General features: G+C 32.6%; 2 protein-coding genes across 5 annotated transcripts; both read left to right on the forward strand.

The window, feature by feature from the left end:
- The first annotated feature begins 6487 nt into the window (after positions 1 to 6487).
- LOC108472865 (myb-related protein 2-like) lies at positions 6488 to 8931 on the forward strand. Of its 3 annotated transcripts, none has more exons than XM_017774423.2 (7): positions 6488 to 6809; positions 6914 to 7099; positions 7202 to 7278; positions 7380 to 7437; positions 7559 to 7643; positions 7741 to 7810; positions 7890 to 8931. In XM_017774423.2, exons 2-7 carry the CDS (start codon positions 6922 to 6924, stop codon positions 8583 to 8585), a joined length of 1164 nt encoding a protein of 387 aa, XP_017629912.1. In that variant the 5' UTR covers positions 6488 to 6809; positions 6914 to 6921; the 3' UTR covers positions 8586 to 8931. The 3 variants fall into 3 exon arrangements, with proteins under 3 accessions (XP_017629912.1, XP_017629911.1, XP_052876797.1); XM_017774422.2 differs by having other exon boundaries at positions 6666 to 6809; positions 6918 to 7099; XM_053020837.1 differs by having other exon boundaries at positions 6666 to 6809; positions 6918 to 7099; positions 7577 to 7643.
- Positions 8932 to 9391: 460 nt separating this feature from the next.
- LOC108473762 (uncharacterized) lies at positions 9392 to 17237 on the forward strand. 2 transcript variants are annotated; one of them, XM_017775501.2, is made up of 16 exons: positions 9392 to 9709; positions 10069 to 10200; positions 10449 to 10586; positions 11635 to 11685; positions 11909 to 11998; positions 12085 to 12231; positions 12406 to 12510; positions 12835 to 12891; positions 13050 to 13757; positions 13840 to 14007; positions 14204 to 14369; positions 14880 to 15022; positions 15402 to 15677; positions 15773 to 15913; positions 16012 to 16193; positions 16507 to 17237. In XM_017775501.2, the coding sequence occupies exons 1-16, from the start codon at positions 9617 to 9619 to the stop codon at positions 16571 to 16573; spliced, it is 2664 nt and encodes an 887-aa protein (XP_017630990.1). In that variant the 5' UTR covers positions 9392 to 9616; the 3' UTR covers positions 16574 to 17237. The 2 variants fall into 2 exon arrangements, with proteins under 2 accessions (XP_017630990.1, XP_017630989.1); XM_017775500.2 differs by having other exon boundaries at positions 9415 to 9709; positions 13047 to 13757.
- The last annotated feature ends 4632 nt before the right edge of the window (positions 17238 to 21869 follow it).

Below are 21869 nucleotides of genomic sequence, written 5' to 3' on the forward strand. Positions count from 1 at the left end.
GTTAGCAAAAGAGCTTTCGTAAGCTCATGTGAGGCCAAAAAATGATTGCGTATCATGTCGTGAATGCATTTAATGCTGAATTACATATTTAAATGGTCAGAAAGTATATGATTGCTCGTAGTTGCTCCGACAATGACCATAGCATTCGATGACTCGAACCTGACGATTAGGTCGAGTAAGGGGTGTTACAATATTATTGAAATCGAGCTTAATAATTCAAGACTATCCATTTCCATTATTATCCTATAAAGACCAAGATTCCATTTTTTAGTTAGTCCATCAAAAACACCTTATGCAACAATGAAGGTTTAATCAATTTAATCAAGATGAATGCAACAATAACACATCCTCTGAGCACATGGCTAACATCCTCTTCCTCTGCACCACAGATTGAACACCAACCATAGGAAATATTTTCTATGTTGTGGTCCACAAAACATCCTCGATGTCGGTCTTTGAAGGAGTCATGATGATTGCAGTTCGAGTACTCACCTCATTAGGCAAGTAAAGGCTATACCAATCCCAATCCAAGCACTTGACAAAGTAACTATAGTCCCACACTTAAAAGGGTTAAACCTTACCATACATCATAAAATGCCCTACGTCAGGCACCCAATTATCTCTCTAAAAATTGATGTTGGTACCATAACCTATTTGTACATTTCCTTCCAAACATTACAAAGTCCTTTCCAAAAACGAGAACAATTGGAATTCCGTAGCTCATTAGGTAGAAGATCGTCCCATTTATAGTTGAATCTTAGAACTTTGGGCCATAGATGATCTTTCTTTGAGACTAAAGGCAATCTTTATTATTATTATTATTACTTTAATATGATTTTTGTATTTTGAATATTTTCTTGAATATATATATTTTGCTTAAATTTTAACAATTTCTTACTTTGTTGTAAATGGTTCTATTTTTAAAATAATCAAGCTTTTGTTTTATTGGATTATTATAATTCTTAAGAATATGACAATTTTTTTTACTTTTAATACGTGAATCAAATCAACAAACTATCAAAATTATTTTCAATACTTTTTGAATTATTAGGACTCTTTATCATTTTTAAATTTATATCAAATTAATTTATACTTTTTCATTTAATTTTTATGAAGAAGATTGATATTTTATATTTTATAATTTAATTTATTTAATATATGTTTTTAAGAAAGATTATACTTGAAAAATTACTTAAGCAAATTATTTATTTTACTTTCTACATCTTAACCAAACAAAAAAATATTTTTTTTATTTTACTTCTTTATTAATTTTAACTATCTAAACAAGGAAAATATATTCCTCACCTTTTCTAACCTTCCACTCCATTCCTTTTCTTTTATTATTAATCATTCAAACATAAGGTAAGAGTCTATCCGAGTATAATAAAAGTATGAAGTTTGCCTAGATAAAACGGTAAAGATCATAAGCTGCCTCCTCTTCCTCCTCCTCCTCCTCCTCCTCCTCCTCCTTCTTATCATTAGCCTTTTAAAAAAAAAAAATCTATGTTTGGGTGTTGTTTGGAAGTTTTTGAAACAAATCTCTTTGAAGTGAAAGGAATGGAAGGAGGTGAAGATTAGAAGGGAGAAAAGTAGGAAAAACCAAAAGATGCAGTTGGACCAGGATTCCTAAGTTCCATGGACCTAGCTACCCTTTTATATATTATACATATAGCCACAAGCAATGAAAATGGTTTGGGAATATATGCATGAAATGGACAGCCTTGACTCTCTATACTACTAAACTATGCAAAGGGGTATTAATAATACTATTAAACAAAAGCTTTATTTATGTTGCTACCTTTCATGGAACTATTTTAGGAATGTGAACTTAAGAGAAGAAGATGGCATGGATGGTGTTTGAGAAGGGTGACCTTTTTATGGAACATTACACCCCCTTTCTCCTAGTTTATTTACTAAGAGAAGAAGATGGCACGGATGGTGTTCGGACACTTATCATTTCAACTTCCTTTCAAAATGTTGTTGCCATTGATCTAATAATATTCCCCCAATCTGCAACTATGCATGAAGACTACTCAATGGATCTACATATTTATATATAATCACCCTTTTATGATTTGGTTCTTCAATGTATGATTAATATTAGAGAAAGAGAGAACTCATGTAAAAGAAAATTCTAAAAACACTCACATATTCTTCTTCCATGTGTTGGACGATCATGCATATATTCACACAACAATTACTACCATTTCACCCATGCACTATGTTATTTAAACCTAAAGTAAATGTTAGACCAAAATATGTTACATTTTTTTTAAAAAATACACTTTTAAATTATTATATCTCGTATTTGTTATATCATAACAACAAGGTTTTGATTGTCAAGCAACTAGTACAATAATTAGTATGATGGAGACCACTTTACATCTTCCAATTTGGTACAATATGGAATCACTCTACATTCATCAGCCAATAAGTAGTAGCCTTGGGGATTAAGTATAAAGTGTAGGCATTAGTTCCCCAATAGGATTGCCTTTCGATCATGACTTAATTGCTTTAAACATCCTCACACTTTAAAATGTTTTAATTACATCAATCATATCTTTTCATTGTTGAAATTGTTCATTTAACTATGAAATGACATGTAAAATTTTACGACATAATTTAAAATGAAAAATTAAAAATAAAGTAAAATTGAAAAAAAAGAAGAGAAAGTGAAAGATGATTTTGTAAAAGTTTAGAAAACCTCAAAACTAATAATTTTACAATATTCATTTTTCTTTAAAGTTTTATTTTAAATTATGTTACATAAAATTTTACGTGTCATTCAATGGTATTAAATTAACAGTTCCAATAATAAAAGATATAATTGATATAACATCAATAATAAATAATATAATTAGAACATTTTAAATTTGAGGATTAATTTAGAAGGCGGGTCATAGTTTGAGGATATTTGGCGCAATTAACTCTTCAATTATACATCCTTTACTTTCTCTTTTACTAAGAAGGCATCCTGGAACACAAGCACTGATGCTCTCATAATTGACCTTTTTCTTGCAAGAACCAGAGATGACCCGAATCCATCCCTAAGTCCAATCCGTCTCAGAGCGACCGAAACGGTATTTTTGTCGAAATATAAATGAGGATGGCGGCGCCATGCATTATCTCAAACTCATGAGCCAACCTCAAAGTTTTATGTTCAGCCCATGGAATCATATTCTTTGGCGACGAAAAATGTATCAGATGCAATGAAATTAATATCAATGCTTTCAACTGAAGTGGGATAATCTTATCACAACCTATACATACACATACACTCATATATATAATATATTATAATTGAAAGTAAAAGAACAAATGGTGAAAAGCTTTGAAAACTTTTAAACTGGTGTGTGTGTATAGGAGAAAAAATGGGGCGTAGATGATGATACGATGAGTTCGTTGTTGCTGTCAGCCAATGAAAGCTAAAAGAATAACGCAAAGGGACGATACTCAAGCTACATATCAAAATAAAACATAAGCAATCTCTAAACTAGGCAATATTCTTGTAAAGTGGTCTCAGTGTTTTTGAATTTATGAATGCTCCAACGCATCCAACTAAATTAAGCTAAAAGGGAGAGAGAACCCATTTTTTGTGGCTTTGGGTTGAGAAGAATAAATAAACCCCCCCCCAAAAAAAAAACAAAAATTTTAAAAATAAAAAATAAAAATTCTTGACTTGAGAATATGACTCATTGGCTTTAGTTTGAGTTCAGATTCTTAGATTCCAATTCTTTGGGAATTTTTTTTTCTAACTTTTTGTTTTTCCCCCACAAGGGAATATCATTCCGTGGTCATTTCTCACTTTCCATTTCGGCCAATCATAATCGTGAATGTGTTCTCCTCATCACATTTTTATCGCGATTATAAATATAACGAATAGTGATGAATATCGATAATTTTTTATTATGATTATTTTTTGTCGTATCATATTTATCATAATTGTAAATATAATGAATAGTATCGAAACGAATTGTATTCAACATGTAACGAGTGATAAAAATGATATTCTTAGCATGTGGTGGGGTGTTTTGCTGTTTTCACAGCTTTCATCTCCAGTGTTTGATAAAAGTAAAATTAGATTACCGCAGAGAATTAATAAAAAGGAACAATGTCTGTACAAGGAAGAATAAATATCAATGTTCCCCTCTTCTTAAAGTGAAAGAATATCATCCTTGGAGATATGGTAACAGTTTGCATGTAACAGCATGCAAAAGTTAACTATTCCTTTTGTACCGCTCAATCACCTAAATTTTGGTTCGCAACATATTTATCGTGATGATAGATGTAACAAATGAAATAATCGAAAGTAATGGAAATCATATTATTTGATAACATGAGGAAAAGTGGAGAATTTTTTTTTTAATATACTAATGTTGGAAATGATCATGAAATAAAGTACTAGCAAGTAGGTTAAGGTATATGTACTTTTGAAACATGAAATCCAAAGTACCTGTTTTTTGTCTAAGCAAAATTACTTTTGTCTGTCAACATAATAGGGCTGATAAAATGGGAAAATTTATATATATGTATATGTATATACAGAACTCAAACAAGATTGTGGGATTCTTTTTTGTTTTGTAATAATTATGGTGAAAACCTGAAAACATGGTTAATTTCAAAACTAGAAAGTATTATTCATGTTTTATTCATGGATTAATTGTCATATTCATAGTCAATTAGTCATACTCATACCCACCAATGTTATCCTCTCGTATATGTATTACATGAATACTTTAAAAAATAAAAGAATCTGAACATTTCTCGAAAAGTGAGCTCATTTATATCTGAAGCAATGCCTTATATATTCCGGTCCACATGCCAGCAAACTATTTAGGGATTCTGCCTTTTTTTGCTTTTGTGTAAAGGTTTTGATATTAGATTCTCCCAAACTGCATAATATGTATGTATGTATATATAGCTAGATTTTTCCAAAAACTAACGAGAAGACATTATCGAAGGTATTGGAATTTTATTTATAATTGCTTTAAAACAAAAACTGTCAAAGAGTTCTAATTTTGTTTCTACTTTGAAATTTCTCAGACACTCTTTTTAATGGCGTATCTGCATATATATATATATATATATCAGAGATATATGTATCCCTCATATCATCAAGTTTTTATTTCTTGGTTCTTATGATTTTGGCACAGATTTGGTCTTTGATAACTTAATATTACGAATTTATTCTGCAATAACTCTTTGATCATGAAGATATTATTCTTTTATATATATATTTATTTTAAATAGGTATATAGCATAATTCCTGGTTATTGCCAAAGACTGGATCGATCCCCCATACTAGCTTTAACAGAATACAGCATAAGCATCATGAACTTGCAGTTGACACATTTGTTTTTAGCTTTCCCAACTGCAACTCACTCTAAACGGACGTCGGATACGAGCACTTGAAGAGGAAAAGAATGACGAGTTGATGGCCTGCATGATTATATAGTCCGTATTTCCATTTTTTTTTACGTGCTGTTTCATGCAGGAAGAGAGGAAAAAGGAAGAATTTGCATGGATTTATACATATATGTAAATATAAGGAGCCTTATCTAAGGGGTTAATTAAGATAAGAAAAGTGATGAAATAGAGAAAGAAGAGCGTATAGATTCATGCAAGAGAATCAGGGAAAGCACGGAACACACACAAAAGCACAAAGTCAAGGGGCAAGTTGTCATGTACAGGGCCATGGGCAAGTATGGAAGCAAGTACAATTTACCTGCTTTAATTAAGGTCTCAAGGTGCTTAGGATTCACCGTCAAGGGCCGGCTGTCTTTTGCCTGTTCAAACACCACAAAAGGTAATTTGGGTCCCTTTCATTCCTTTCAAACAATTAGAGACTGCGATTATCGAATACGGGTATGTATTGAATACGGATATTTAAGGAGTTTTAAAAGGGCTGAATAAGTACCAAACTTACTGAAGGAGACAAAAGGGAATGTATTCCATATTCCATTCCTTGCCCCCAAACAATCTCTTCCAAAGAAGAGCATCTTTTATTTTCTTCCCCCATTTTTATTTATTTAATAATTAATTTCATTTCTTGTATGTATCTAATTCCAAAGTTTCTAGATGAACCAGTCAAAAAGAATCTTCTCTCTAAATTCTCTTAATAAAAACCAGTTAAAACTTTGTTTGTGTCTCCATCTGCAACCTTTAATATCAGATAACATTGAAACTAAAAACCTTATTTATATTCTCATTAGTTGCATTGTGTGCATACATTGACAACCTGAAAGCAAAAAAAAAAAAAAAAAAATCGACAACAAGGTGAAGAACAAAGGTATAAGAGTTGAAGAATCTTCTTTGAAATTGAGACCATGGAAGAGCTCTCAAGCACAACATAGTGGATTCCCCTAATCCAACTCCCCAACTCTAATATCTGGGAATATGATTCTTTGCCTTTGCCAGTAGGGACGAATACGTACATACATACATACATTCATACATATATACATATACATATATTATATTTGGTGGATCAATTCCTAGTGCAAGTCCTGAGGTGTTTTGAGGAATTCAAATGGCTTGTACTGTCTTAGAATGGAAAGTAGACTTGATTTGGCCCACAGTTAACAAAGTAGAAGGGGCAATGTTGATTTTTCACTCACTGTGAATATTGGATTCGGTCAGGTTTTTCCATTACTTGTGTCCCAGATTCTATGCTTCTCTTATCTTGCTTTATAAAAAGCCCTGCTTGGGGGTTCATCTTTGGCTTGTAAGACTTGGTCATAAAACAAGTGATTAAGTAAGAGCAGTCTGTGGAAAACTTGAAGAACAGAAGATCGAAGCGACTGGATCAGGTAAAAGAACGAAGCCGATACGTGTACCGAGCATGGGTTTTTAGTTGTAGCTGGTTCAACAACAAGCCTTAACAACTTACATGTTTGAGTACTTTCTTTTGGAGACAGAAAAATGTACCAACATCAAGGGAAGAACATTCACCCTGAGAGGCATTTGTTCCTTCAAGGAGGGAATGGCCCTGGAGATTCTGGTCTTGTTCTTTCAACTGACGCCAAGCCAAGACTCAAGTGGACGCCCGATCTTCATGAGCGGTTCATCGAGGCTGCCAATCAGCTCGGAGGCGCCGACAGTGAGTACACAAAATCTGAACAAATCCCAGATTAAATCCATGCATAAACTGTCTTAGGCTAATACAAATGATTGCACCTTTTTCTTTTCCCTTGTGTTGCAGAGGCTACTCCTAAAACAGTAATGAAACTAATGGGGATTCCTGGCCTTACCTTATACCATCTCAAGAGTCATCTGCAGGTAATTTATCGACATCATCCAGTGAAACCTCGGGTTTCACGGTGCAGACGAGTTAGTTTATATTTTACAAGGGCTAATTAGATCTCTCCTTTTGGCTGCAGAAATACAGACTCAGTAAGAATCTCCATGGACAAGCTAATAATGGCAGCAACAAGATAGGTAAGATGACTGTGTTCCCCTTCATCTTATAAAATGGATATAGTAAACTTCAAATAGTAATTTTGAGTTTAGAGCTTTTCATTTTTTATGATAATTAACAATTTAAACTCAATGGATATAGGCGCTGTTGCAATGGCAGGAGATAGAATGTCTGAAGCAACTGGAACTCACATGAATAACTTAAGTATTGGCCCTCAAACAAACAAGTAAGATGATTAATGATTAATAATCTTTTCACATATAGTTTTGTAGTCAATCGTATTTTTTTTTTCATGTATTGACTTTGATGTTGATGAACTACAGAGGATTACAAATCGGCGAAGCGTTGCAAATGCAAATCGAAGTGCAGAGAAGGCTGCATGAACAGCTTGAGGTACATAACATTCCTTTTGGTAATGCTTTTTATTGTAGTTTAGTTAAGCCATGGTCTGATAAGTTCGATATCGAACCAGGTGCAGCGACATTTACAGCTTCGTATTGAGGCTCAAGGGAAATACTTACAGGCAGTGTTGGAGAAAGCTCAAGAGACACTTGGAAGACAAAATTTGGGTAACATGGGACTTGAAGCAGCCAAAGTTCAGCTATCTGAATTAGTGTCCAAAGTGTCCAACCAATGCCTGAACTCCGCCTTTCCGGATTTGAAAGACTTGCAAGGTTTATGTCCCCAGCAAGGACAAACACAAGCAACTCCACCTACTGATTGTTCAATGGATAGTTGCTTGACATCATGTGATGGATCTCAGAAAGAGCAAGAAATACACAACAATGGGATTTGTTTAAGAACTTACAACAGCACTTCATTCATGGAGCAAAGAGATCATGTACTGGAAGATCGGTTGCTGCCACAAACCGAGCTGAAACCATTCACCGACATGAAACTAGGCAATGATGCAGAAAGAAGAATGTTCTTTGCTGATAGAAGTACCAGTGATTTATCCATGAGTGTAGGATTACAAGGAGAGAAAGGGCATGGCAGCTTCTCTGAGGGGAAATTTAATGGCAGAAATGAAGATCAAGAAGGTTTCAAGCTGCAAACAGTTAATAGACTACCTTATTTTGAAACAAAGCTGGATTTAAATGTCCATGAAGAAAACGATGCTGCTTCAAGCTGCAAACAGTTTGATTTGAATGGCCTTAGCTGGAACTGAAAAGGGATCCATCAATCGATCTTCGTAGGTAGATAAACCGAAAGTGACAGAAGTGCCATCGGAACCGGAGGCTCGGAGAAGAAAATGCTGTACTTTGTGATTCATCTATGATCAACTTGAAAAAAACCAAAACCCAATTCAATCTTTAATTGAATAAAAGTTTGCAGCAACTACATAAAACATATAGATATTAGCAGCTAATCACTGTGTTTTTCATGTATTGGAACATGGTGGACTGATCTGATTAGAGCATTAGTGTTATTAAGTGCTCAAAGACTTTGCTTTTCGTTTGTACATCATAACTTTTTAATTTAACATGCTAATATATATTATATAATTGATGAAATCAATATGTTTTTTTTATTTTGAGAGATGATGAAATCAATATTTTTATTCCAAAACTTAAATTTATTTCTCTATTAGCAATGTTTCTCTTTATATTAATAAGTGATTGAGGGTTCAATTCTCGTATTGAATATGAAACGGTTTTAAAACTTGTGGTAAATATTTACCATTAATGAGCCTATAAAGTACGTAATATTAATTATCGGGTTCCCACCGGTAAATTTCTTAAAAAAAATCATTCATTAAATTTAAATGAGTAAAATATGTCTTCTCAAGGTTAATTATGAAATTAAAATAAATAGAAAATTAAAAAAATCGCTAATTTATTTCCTTTTAATTCATTGGTAAAAGTAAAGAAAAGTTAGAAGTGTTTGGGCTTTCTGTAATGAAACGGCTCGGCCCATCTTTAATTTAGTCTTTCCTTTTTTGTATCGAAACGATGCCGTATGGGACTCCAATGTTCCCACTCCCGAATCCCGATATATATACCGTCTTCTTCTTATTAATTGTTTTAGGATTTTATGTTTGGTGTTCTGTAAGTGAGAAACGCTCTTAAAACTAGCTGGGTAACGGAAATTCTCACTCGACGCGTAAAATCGAAAAATCAATCATTGCTAGGGTTTTTTCATTTTATCATTTTGAAATAAGTTCTCAGTAATTCGCCTTCGAAACATTCCGATTCCGGAATGGGAGCGAGTCGCAAGCTTCAAGGAGAAATCGATCGTGTTCTGAAGAAGGTCCAGGAAGGCGTTGATGTCTTCGATAGCATCTGGAACAAGGTTTCCGTTGAAGTTTCATGAATGCAATATGCCTTTTCATTTTCCTTTTCCTTTTTTTTTTTGTTTTACCTGTTCTGTTTGGTTTCCGAGGAAATGCTGGGAAGTAGACGCTTAAATGATAGTTCTAGTTTTAGTTCCTGTGAAATTGAAGCGAACATTGCTGTGACTATAGTCTCTTTTGAAGTGTTCTTGAACTATTTTAAATTTGGCTTATTGATTTTCTCGATTAATGTTTAGATTGTTTTCCATTCCTTTTCTTAATTTAAAAAGGAAGAAAGACGTGTCGAAGAATCGAATGATGTTTTTTTTCGTTCGACTCTTAGTTTATCTATAGTGAAAAATCGCATATGTTGTGTTAGGTTTATGATACTGATAATGCGAATCAGAAGGAAAAGTTTGAGGCAGACTTGAAGAAGGAAATCAAGAAGCTGCAAAGGTATAGGGACCAGATCAAGACATGGATTCAGTCCAGTGAGATCAAGGATAAAAAAGTTCGTTACTTGTATCCCTTGTCTCTTTAAGCGATTGTTTTGATTCAGTATGTTTTCATCAAATAATTCTTGTAATTGTACTTGTAATTGCATTTGTTAGTTGTTACTGTTTTCACACTGTGTTTATGTGGTGCTGTGAATCACCTTTACCTCTAGTGATGCTTAAGATTTTTATTATTACGATAATTGTTCTTATTGATTTGAAACTGAGGATTGTTCTTTTCTGCTTTTGACTTCTGTCAACATAGGTTAGTGCATCTTATGAGCAGGCCCTGGTGGATGCTCGGAAACAAATTGAGCGTGAAATGGAAAGATTTAAGATATGTGAAAAAGAGACTAAGACAAAAGCATTCTCTAAAGAAGGCTTGGGTCAACAGCCTAAAACTGTAAGCACCATGCAATGCATAGCTCTTGATTGTTTTATTATCTATTAATGAATTATAAGAATAAACCAGAGTTACCTTAATCACTTTACATGCTGTATTTTTCAAATTTGATCGATCGATCCCAATTGTTTGCGGTCCAATTCAATGAATCGAGCATACAGAAGAGGGCTTCAACCAGAGAAGCCACTGAATAATAAATGTATTCTTTCTTTATTTATTTTTTAAACGAAGTATTAAAAATTGTTGTGCTTCTATCAATTTATTTCCTTTAAAGATTGTCGATAAATGGTTTGTTTGTTGCGTTAAGCTATAATTATTGTTATATTTCTCAAAAATATAAAATGGTTTTATAATTTTTTATCAATAAATTTATGAAAATTAATTGTATTTATTTATAAAATATGTTTTTATATTATTTTAATTAAGATGAAATATGTATTATAAAAACTTTTAATGTACTGATAAATTGTATTTCGGTCCTAATAAACGAACCAAAAAATCATATTTTGTTCCTACTAAACGAACCAAAAAAGACTACCCCTATCGAATTATGTTCCAAACAATTAGCAATTTGTGCTACCGTTTTCATTCCTCGTACCAGACAGATCTGTGTTTTAGGTAACATAGGAATAACTAAGCCTTTTGTCTGTACATGGAGTCTGCTGTACGGATTTATATTGTGCCATTGCACTCATAACAAAATGATTACCTGTTAGTGTTCTAAAATAGAAAACTAGTGGTTCATTCTGGGATAGAGTGGAGTACAGACCTCTATTTGTTGTAATTTTATACTTGACCTTGTTGTTGTTTGATATTCAACCATCTTAGTCAAAAATAGTTGTGGGCTTGTGTTGGTAGTAAAACATACAAGATTGAACCCCTTTTTCTTTTCCCTACGTATTCCTTACATCTTGGCTAGCTTTTTATATAATTCTTTACATCTTGAAACCTTCCACCTCACTTGATGATATTAATATTGATTGGAAACATGCAGTCTCGGTATTGTTCATTTTGTTTTACTATCTGTAATGCATCAATTTCATTTTAGGATCCAAAGGAGAAGGCTAAATCAGAGACAAGGGATTGGTTGAACAATGTGGTATGAAATCTAACCTTTCTGCCCCCTTTTCTTGCTTGTGTCTTAAATGCTGCAACTCATTGGTTATACCCATAATATTTTTTTTCTGTTGTATTTTTTCAAAAAAAAAATCATTTTAACTTCCACTAGCCTGGAACTTCTCTCTGTATATAATGTTGTTTTGGAGGCACTTATGCCTAGTGAATCGAAACTAGCATGTAATGTGAACTCCTTCCCTGAGCAGGTTGGAGAGTTGGAATCCCAGATTGATAGTTTTGAAGCTGAGATTGAAGGGCTTTCTGTGAAGAAAGGGAAGACGAAACCACCTAGACTGGTAGAACTGAACGAGAAAATACATTTTGAGACTACGTATGTTGTTTTGATGTAACTTTGTTTCCTTTTGTTGTTTTTGCCCTTCAGACACATTTGGAGACATCAATTACCCGACACAAAGCTCATATAATGAAGTTAGAATTGATTTTGAGATTATTGGATAATGATGAATTGAGTCCAGAGCAGGTCAATGATGTGAAAGACTTCTTGGACGATTATGTTGAACGTAATCAGGTTTTGTTCTATGATTTTGTTTCCTTTATTGCAATTTTGGGTGTTGAAAGGATCTTCCATTTAATTCTAAATCATTTGTTTTCATAAGAATAGCATCAGCAATATGATCTCTTTGGGTCATTTTCGTGGGTTTTGACTGTTAAATATGCATATCTTTCCTGATTTTTTGTGTAGGAGGACTTTGATGAATTTAGTGATGTTGATGAGCTCTACAACTCTTTAGCTTTAGACAAAGTGGATGCTCTTGAAGATCTGGTTGCTATTGGTCCTCTTTCCAAGGTAAAATCTTGTATTCTTTTTTCCCATTTTGGTTCTGCTTGAAGATTCTAGTACCATGCCTTGTAGAACCCAATTCAAATCAGTTTTCTCTTGTGAAATTGTGATTTACTGAGACATGCTGTTACTTGCTTATTAATTTTTTTAAAAGTTGTACTTGAACCATCTTTTAACTGACCAAAAAAAAGGCCTTTTTTATCTTGTGTTATGGTGTTCACTGATTTCAATGTAACAAATGGGTTCTTAAGTGATATTTTAACAGAAAATTAATGAAATGGCTTCTTTCATGGAAAATAACTTAGAAAATGAAATTTTAATGTTTGGCAGGCTGCACCGATTCTTGGATTGAAGCCATCTTTGGCATCATCAACATCTCAATTGCCGGTAGGTGTTCTGTTCTCTCCATCTGTTGGATATTTAATGATGTAGTCACATGTATAAAAGTATGTTGGTTGACCTATATAAGTTACTCCGTCATTAGTTGTTGGCTTGATGCTCACATTGATGTACAAGAAATGATCAAGACTCAATGTAATCAGCAGGTTAGTTCCCCCCTGGAGCATGCAGAAGATACAGCTTCCCAGGATAGTAATTCTGATGTAGCAAGGACTCCACCTTCGAAAAGTTGCGCAATTACTTCTGCTATAGCAACACCGTGTGGAAGCCATCCAATCCCTGCTCCACTGAATCTTTCACCTCATAGTTTGTCTGGTACTTCAACACCTCCAATTGTTCTTCCAGGTTCAAGTTCTGCTCGAAGTGTTTTGGAAAACACAGGCACCACCAATCCTTCATCTCCTGTAAATTTGCCAAATGCTACAAAAGAAGAAGATATCACAAGCTTCCCTGGCCGTAGGCCTTCTCCATCTCTTACTGATACTGGTGTACGAGGCATTGCTAGAGGAGGCCTCTCAGGTCAGCCTTCATCTAGTATTCCCCTTGTTTCTGGAAGTATGGCTTCTGGCAATGGAACCCTTGGTGTGGTCCCTTCAGTCTCTGACATGGCAAAAAGAACTATTTTGGGGACTGATGAAAGACCTGGGAACAGTAGCATGGTGCAATCTTTGGTATCCCCTCTCAGTAACAGAATGATGTTGCCTCAGACAGCCAAGGCTAATGATGGAGGTGCATCTGTTGATTCTAGTAATCCTAGTGAATCTGCTGGAATACCTGGCAGAGTTTTTTCCCCTTCAATGGTTTCTGGTATGCAGTGGAGGCCTGGAAGCTCCTTTCAGAATCAAAATGACCCGGTATGTTAGTCTGTCAGGTGACTGTACCCGTGCTATACATTCTTCATGTTCAATATAGTTGCTAATGCATTTGTATGTTCAGGGGCAGTTTCGTGGAAGAACTGAGATAGCACCTGATATGAGGGAAAAATATTTGCAACGGCTTCAACAAGTGCAGCAACAAGGCCATAGCAACCTGCTTGGTGTGCCTCCTCTCGCTGGAGGAAATCTTAAGCATTTTTCTGCACAACAAGCCCCACTCATGCAGCAGGTTCTGTTTCTTAAATGAATTCCTTTTCGTGAACCAAGTTGTTCAACTTATTACAAAGTTCAATGCAAATCTAGGTTTCTGTTGCTTGTTCATATTACACATGAATATCTATGCACTGCAAACTTGTGGGAACCTGGTTAGCTTTCTGTCATGAAAGCAAATAGTAAATAATATTTTTATGATCTTATTTTGGCAGTTCAATTCTCAAAGCTCTTCACTCTCTATCCAATCGGGTCTAGGACTTGGTGGCCAAGCACCTGGTTTTAATAGTGTAACAGCTGCCAGCTTACAGCAGCAACAAAATCCCATCCAACAACAGTCTAGTCAGCAGGCATTGGCAACAAATGTTCCAAAGGATGGGGGTAACATTCAGTTTGCTTGATTTTCTTTTTGGACCTTATTCTTTCTGAAGCATTGGCTCTTTGAGGGATTTGTGAGGGATCTCATATCATCTAATTTTATGAGTGCATGCAATGAAGGAGGCTCATTAAAACTAAATTGTTGTATATAGAGTAGCAGGCTGCCCAATTATGCACTTCTTCTTGCTCCTGGTTTTTCTATTTATTTCTTTTGAGCTTTTGCTATTGTATGTATGGTTTCACAGTAAATCCAGCTCTTTTCAGAAAACAATTTCCAAGGGAACCTTTTTCAAGGAGAATAACTTTTGTTTTTCCTACAATAAAATGTTTTATGGAGCAATGGATGGAATAATTTTTTCCAACATATTTGAATAGAATAAGCTATCATTAGAATACTTGTTATCAGAGTGGCCATATATCTCATGTAGGAAAGTAGCAGATTGCTTTACTGTTGTATGCTGAGCGTTTCGTGTTCTTTTACCATGTCTTGACCAGAGCTTAGTATATATGCAGACATTGGGAATGCAAAAGTTGAGGAACAACAACCGCGCAATTTACCTGATGATTCAAATTCTGAAGCTGTTCCAACTTCTGGGCTTGCCAAGAATCTCTTGAACGAGGATGAGATGAAAACTCAGTATGCAATTGATTCTCCGGTATGTTGAATACCTCTTAAGGTTGTATGCTTTAGGCATTATAGCTGGTGTGGTACTGTTTGTGCGAGCATGTTCTATCTTCTGTTAGAATCATCAGTAACTTTGTCACTTAATTTGGTAATCCAGATGGTCCAGTTAGTTGATTGTGTATTTCCTCTATCATATGTCATTGTTTTGTAAAACTACATGTGCATGGGTTTGACTAGGTAGAGTAAAGCGATGTTTGGCTGAATTTATGTAGTAGTAATAGTTTCATTTTCTTTTAGGTTTAAAAACTGTTTGTTTTCTAGATAGAGTGTGGGTTTAGGTGAATGTTGGTTGCATAAATTGTTAGTTATGAAGATGACGTGAGTGGTCTGTGAATGGTTCTTCACTGCAGGCTGCTGTGTCAGGCTCCTTGACAGAACCTGCTCAAGTTATTAGGGATGTTGATCTTTCTCCTGGGCAACCCTTACAATCTAACCAGTCTTCTAGTGGTCTTGGCGTTATTGGCAGGAGAAGTGTTACTGATTTTGGTGCCATTGGTGACAACCTCAGTGTCTCAATGAATACTGGAGGAATGCATGATCAACTATACAATTTGCAGATGCTTGAGGCTGCATACTATAAAATTCCCCAACCTAAAGACTCAGAACGTGCTAGGAGCTACACTCCAGTATGGGATTTCCGATAATCATCTCTCTTTTTTTACTTTCCAAGAAACAACAAAAGTGTAGGTTCTTATATTTGTTATCTGTTTGTACTTTGCAGAAACACCCTGCTGCAACACCTGCTAGCTACCCTCAAGTTCAGGCACCGATTGTGAATAATCCTGCATTCTGGGAACGCATAAGCTTAGATGGCTATGGCACTGGCACTGATACACTGTTCTTTGCATTTTATTATCAGCAGGTAAATAGGTTATTCTATCTCTTGCCCTGTGTGTGTGTGTTTTATTGCAATAGAACTTGGTGACAGTTGAGCTCTCCGACTTGTAAAATTTTGTGCAGAATACGTACCAACAATATCTGGCCGCAAAGGAACTGAAGAAGCAGTCTTGGAGATACCACAGAAAATACAACACATGGTTTCAGCGGCATGAGGAACCAAAAATCGCCACTGATGAATTTGAACAGGGAACCTATGTATACTTTGATTTTCACATAGCAAATGATGAACACCAACATGGATGGTAAGTTGTTGGCATGGAAGGATAGTCTTCTCATTTATTTCAAAAAGCATCATATACCTGTGTTATGTTGCTTGGATTCTTCATTTTATAGAATTATCCATGTCCGACACTCATTTCTGAATACGGATATGGAGATATGACCTCCAAGGTTTCTCCAAGTATATGAAAAACTTAAAAGATCTTACTATACTTGTGTCTGATGCATTCCCATACCTGATACACCCAAGTCCTAACGTAATACCTGCCTGGCTGAATCACATTTTCAGTTAAACTATCTGTTTTTATGCTAATGTTGCGTGATGCTGTTTTTCAGGTGTCAGAGAATTAAGACGGAGTTCACATTTGAGTATAACTATCTTGAAGATGAACTTATTTGCTGAAACGTAATGTAAGTTGTGTTTCTGTCACCCCCGGAAATTTCATTGCAACTTTTTGGAAAAGCCTCATGATGAAGATGAGATGAGATGTCAAGCTTTGATTAGACGGTTCATCTTCCAATTATGCCTTTTTTGTTGGATATTAGTTCTGTTGAAATTCATTACAACGAAAGATATTGGGAACATTGGTAGCAGTCTTTGTTAATCTATTGGCATCATTTGGGTTATATTGCATTTAAACAGAAAAAAAAAATGAAAGACATTTTGTGGGGAACATTGGTATCAAATCTTTGGATTAGTGAAGAACTTTGGGATCAAATAGAATGTGTTTTAACTTTCGGTTTATATTTGATTCACTAGCTCAAGTGGGTACGGTATGTATGATGTTGATAAATTCTTGGACTTTAGCTTGAGGATACTTGCGGTTTAAATATATATATATATATATAGAATATATATAGATGTTCAGGCATTGGAATATGAATGTAGATTTGATTTTTGTTTCTATCTGTTCAGGTTCAGTTTTAATTGAATCAGAAAGTTGTATTATTTGAATAGCCTAATATTTTAAAAAAGCCCCCTTTGTTAAAGGAAGCCTACATTGTAACTAAAGACATCCTTATTCTTTGATTTATTCAATAAAAGTAGATAAATATCTTGCAAGAAAGCTCTCTATATTCTTCAATATATTTGACAAATGTTTGGTTTTATGCTGTGTAATGTATGATGTTGAGTAGTTTCATTCTTATTTGGTTCACCTTTTAAACATTGGGGTAGTAGGATTTTTTTGGAAGTTAAAATTAAAAATAAGAGAGTAGGGGCTTAAGTGTATAGTATATACTTATCCTTAAAAAGATTTCAATTTGTTATAGCGAGATTTCAACATGTAGACCTCATCCACCAACTCCTTGTTTCCCTTTTTCAGGGTATTTTCTATCCTTTTCTTTTGAAAGTAATACTTTTTCCCAAAAATAATGCTTTTAATCAACTTATCAACGCTATTCAAAACTTATCCAAGTAATAAAACAAAGGTAAAGTGGTAGAAGGTTTGTTAGCGTTGCTATCATGCATGCTCATTTGGTCAATTGATTTTTGTTAACATTTAAATAAAGTTTTTCTTCACATTATTTGTTTTATGATGTATGTTTTATGTTTAAAAACAGAAACAAGAAAGACAAAGTTGAGTCTCACACGTTTAAGCTTTATTCTGATTAAATTATTGATTCATTTTTCAAACAACGATGAGCCTCTTTCAATATTTAATATGAGGAAATAATTTTTTAGAAACTCAAATGCCGCTGAGATCTTCAATTGGTTTTAAAATAAATAATACATGGATTAAGTATTTATTATGTCTTTTAATAAGAGTAAAAATCATTACTTATGTGTATCCAACAATCATATAACTTGGTTTAATTATGCCGTCACTCCTCATATTCTTTGAACTTTTGCAATTAAGTTTTTGTTTCTATTTTCAAGAATTTTGTACTGAATTTTAATATGTGACATTTTAATATTCAAGTTTCAATTTAAAAAATGAAAATCCAACTAATAATAAATTTAATACAAATCTGACAACAAGGTTATTAATCTATATATTATATAAAATTAGCTCCTAAGGGAGCATTCGAAATCAATATCAAAACTTAGTAACGGTATTTTAGGTTGTATAAAAAATCAATAGGATAATTTAGACATTAAAATTTAATAACAGTAATTTAGATATTTTTAAAAATGCTAATTTATTTATTTATAAATTTTAAATTATTCCTTGTTTAATGTAAATTCATATTCTATACATATATTAAATTGAATAAAGGGACAAAATGAGTATATTAAATTTATTTTTATTAATATAACAGTAAGAGTAAATTATTTCTTCTCTTTATTTGTGATTTCATCTTAAAAACCCTTAAATCCATAGATTTTTTTGTCTTTTACTAGATTCACATTTATCGATCCTAGTATTTTTAAGCTTTGTTTTTGTTCATGTAAGTTTTTTTTGTTTTTCTTTACTTATTCATTTTCAATTTTTGAGTTGTAGTAAAGATCAATTGAAGACAAATTGGACTTTTTTGAATGTGAATTTTGTTAATGAAGTATTTTTTCCTATTTTAAGAAAATGAAGAAGATCGAGACTGTTTCGTTTTCTAGACAAGTAAGCATTGATAGAATTTTTGAAGACTACAAAGACGAAGAAACAACAGTTTTTTGACACAAGCATCAACATTCACAATTTAACGGTTGAATCTTAAAATGATTGTTCTTCTCAAATTTTAATTTAATTTTTATTGGTTAACTTTTCTTTTTATCAAATTAATAATTCTATTATCTTTATCTACAATATAAATATATATAAATAAAATCAACTCGGAAGAAGAGTAAAAGATTATTCACTTTCATTTAAAAATGACAATAGGTATTTTAGTGGAATTTATGTGATAATACATATATTTACATAGTCACTATTTTATCAAACCTTTAATCTATTTCTTAATTTGCTACACCTTATATCTAATAAAATTTATCTCAACTTTAAATATCAATTTTGAGAATTCTAAAGTTTTTAATCTATTTATTTACTTCTTTTTTTACAATTTATTTTATTTACCTTCTGTTACAATTTTAAATATTTAAAATAAAGGGACTAAATTCTTAAACTTAAAAGCAGAGGACCAAATTTCAAAAATTTAAAAGTATAGAGACTAGAGACAAAATTAGAGTTTTAACTTTTTATTGAACCAATTAAATTAACTTTATGTTGTTAAATTTTCAACCATGATTATTCTTAAGAAATTATGGTGGGGTGGAGTTGTAATTTGCTGTTTAAGCAATCAATGTGAAAGCATTTGTTGTATTTATCTACAACCATCTGAATCAGAATTAGGTTAAATTAATGAATAATTTGGAAATGAAAACTAGAAAGGTTGTGGACCAATAAAGTAATATAATCTAAGGAAATTTATTTCAACATGGAGAATGATGTGGATCCACATAATCAACACCTTCCAAAACTTATCAAAACCTTCCCTTTTTTTTCTTTTAGATATGTTGTTTGGGTCGATCGAGTCTTAGCTTAATTACCATAGATATTATTGTCAATGCAGAAGAACATGGGTTCGAATGCACTGAAGTGCATTATTCTCCTATTTATAGGTTGAGGAGATATTATTGATAGTTTTAAGTATTGTGTTAAAAATAGCAGATATGATCAAAACCTTCCTTTCTTTTCACTCTTGTTCCTTAATATCATATAAAAGAAAATGTGAGAATTATGATATTTGAAAATTTGGATGAAATTGAAAAGCTCAACAAAGGTAGCCAGTAAAGAATAAGGGACCCCCACATCAAAATTGGGAATGAAAAGGTTGAGTGAGATGTAAAGAGGAGAGGATGACACTAATATGTGATGGATTTATGTATTTCTTTTTTAATTTAAAAAAATTTGTTTTAGGTAATACATACAAGTATATTCTTGTTTGCAAATATAATTACTATACGTTCGAAATAAGTATTATAAAACACAATAAATAGATAATCAAAATATCTCCGAACATAACCTATATTTGATGGGATTTAAATAAAAATAAATATGAAATGAATTCACTCATTATTTTTTTTATATCGTACACACACTACATCGAACTGTCCAAATAAAAATCTATCACTTACTACCCTAAAAGCTCGAACCCGAACAGAATAAATAATTCTTGACCACTAAAGTAAACCCCAAAATATAAATCCACACATAATTTCCACAATACGAAATTATAACCTATACGATTAAACTTGTCAAAATCTTAACTGTAGTTAAAACTAAAACCTTATTGGGTTTTGGCCTCTGGCTAGGATTGAAAAGGAGAAGCAGCCCCAAGCTTCTTTTCCTTTCATAGAGGAAAATAAATGGGGGCAGACAAGTCTCCCATCCCCTATGAATTTTCTCAAAAAAAAAAAAACATATTTATTTTATTAATAATTAACATAATTGTATCTTATTTATATATATTTTATGCTTATAGTATTTTATATTTCAAATTTTTATGCATTAACATATTTTTTGCTATATAACTCAAAAACTATTTATAATTTTTTTTTTGTGTATAGGTCATATTTGTTGTTTTGATACAATAACTAAAATTATTCATAGTTCTTCTCCAACTTATAAATAGAAGGATAATACATTCAGCGCACTCAAATTCATGTCTTTTTACATTGACAATAATACTCATACTAATCAAACTAAGACTAAATCGGCTAATTTAATTAATTTTTGTAGCATATAATAGTATTTAATATTACCGTATGTAATTTATATGTATATGGTTTTGGGGGTAGAATGGGAAGTAGATGTTAAAATGGGTGCAAAAATTGCTAAAGCCATTATCCAAAATTGAATAAATGCAACTGCCAATGAGTTGTGCCAACTAACTACCAAACAGCTACCCTTTCCCACCCTTTACTCTTCATTTCATTTCAATCCCATCCCATCTCATCTCAAATTATTATTCTTTTATATTTATATATATTTAATAAAATTGAGTGAGTGTTAGCTCGATTGACATAAATATTATTGTCAATACAAAAGATGAAATAGGTTCGAGTGAGCCGAAATGTATTATCCTCCTATTTTTGAGTTAAAGAAGAGTTATGAGTAATTCTAGGCATTGTGTCAAAAATAACAAAAACGATCAAAACCTATAATGAGATTGTTAAAAAAACTCGATAAAAAACTTCCAAGTAATTGGATTTGAACCTGTATTATTTACATCAATAAAATATTAACTTCAGATTAAACCAAAACTTTATTTCAACATGATATTTACATTTTAATTGTATTATGCATACTTTATTACTCATCAATTGTATATATATTGATAATATTGTTGATTGAGTTAGTGTCACAACCATGATAGAAAAAATTGTAATGCATTTAGTATTTTTAATATGGTGTATTAACGTGTTTAAATTTTATTTTACTCACAATTTAATCTATCGTATTTCATTTTAATATTGTACATATTTCATGCGTTATTATTAGTTAGTTTTAAATTTTACGTTTCATTATTTATTATATGTTATTTTTAATCTAACCTCTGTGTTTTAAATACGTAGCTTCCCACACTTAGAGTTTCTAGTTTTTGTTATGTTTATAGTTGTTTTTTATGATGTGACATTTTATTGTTTAAAATTAATGATTTCATTATCATACATTCATTAAATATCTAGAATATAGGTAAGTATTCTATTGAGTTAATGCCACCAACTCAGTTATGAAATTACAAAATATTTATTTTTTAAA

Source organism: Gossypium arboreum, chromosome 11 (genome assembly GCF_025698485.1).
Source record: "Gossypium arboreum isolate Shixiya-1 chromosome 11, ASM2569848v2, whole genome shotgun sequence".
Classification (NCBI taxonomy): Eukaryota; Viridiplantae; Streptophyta; class Magnoliopsida; order Malvales; family Malvaceae; genus Gossypium; species Gossypium arboreum.

Excerpts from the sequence above, each read along its gene's own strand:
- LOC108472865 (XM_017774423.2), top strand. The coding sequence starts at position 6,922 with ATGTACCAACATCAAGGGAAGAACATTCACCCTGAGAGGCATTTGTTC. Across the intron at positions 7,100-7,201 it reads TCAGCTCGGAGGCGCCGACA|AGGCTACTCCTAAAACAGTA; the intron begins GTGAGTACACAA and ends CTTGTGTTGCAG. Across the intron at positions 7,438-7,558 it reads TAATGGCAGCAACAAGATAG|GCGCTGTTGCAATGGCAGGA; the intron begins GTAAGATGACTG and ends CAATGGATATAG.
- LOC108473762 (XM_017775500.2), top strand. The coding sequence starts at position 9,617 with ATGGGAGCGAGTCGCAAGCTTCAAGGAGAAATCGATCGTGTTCTGAAG. Across the intron at positions 10,201-10,448 it reads GTGAGATCAAGGATAAAAAA|GTTAGTGCATCTTATGAGCA; the intron begins GTTCGTTACTTG and ends CTGTCAACATAG. Across the intron at positions 11,686-11,908 it reads GGGATTGGTTGAACAATGTG|GTTGGAGAGTTGGAATCCCA; the intron begins GTATGAAATCTA and ends TTCCCTGAGCAG.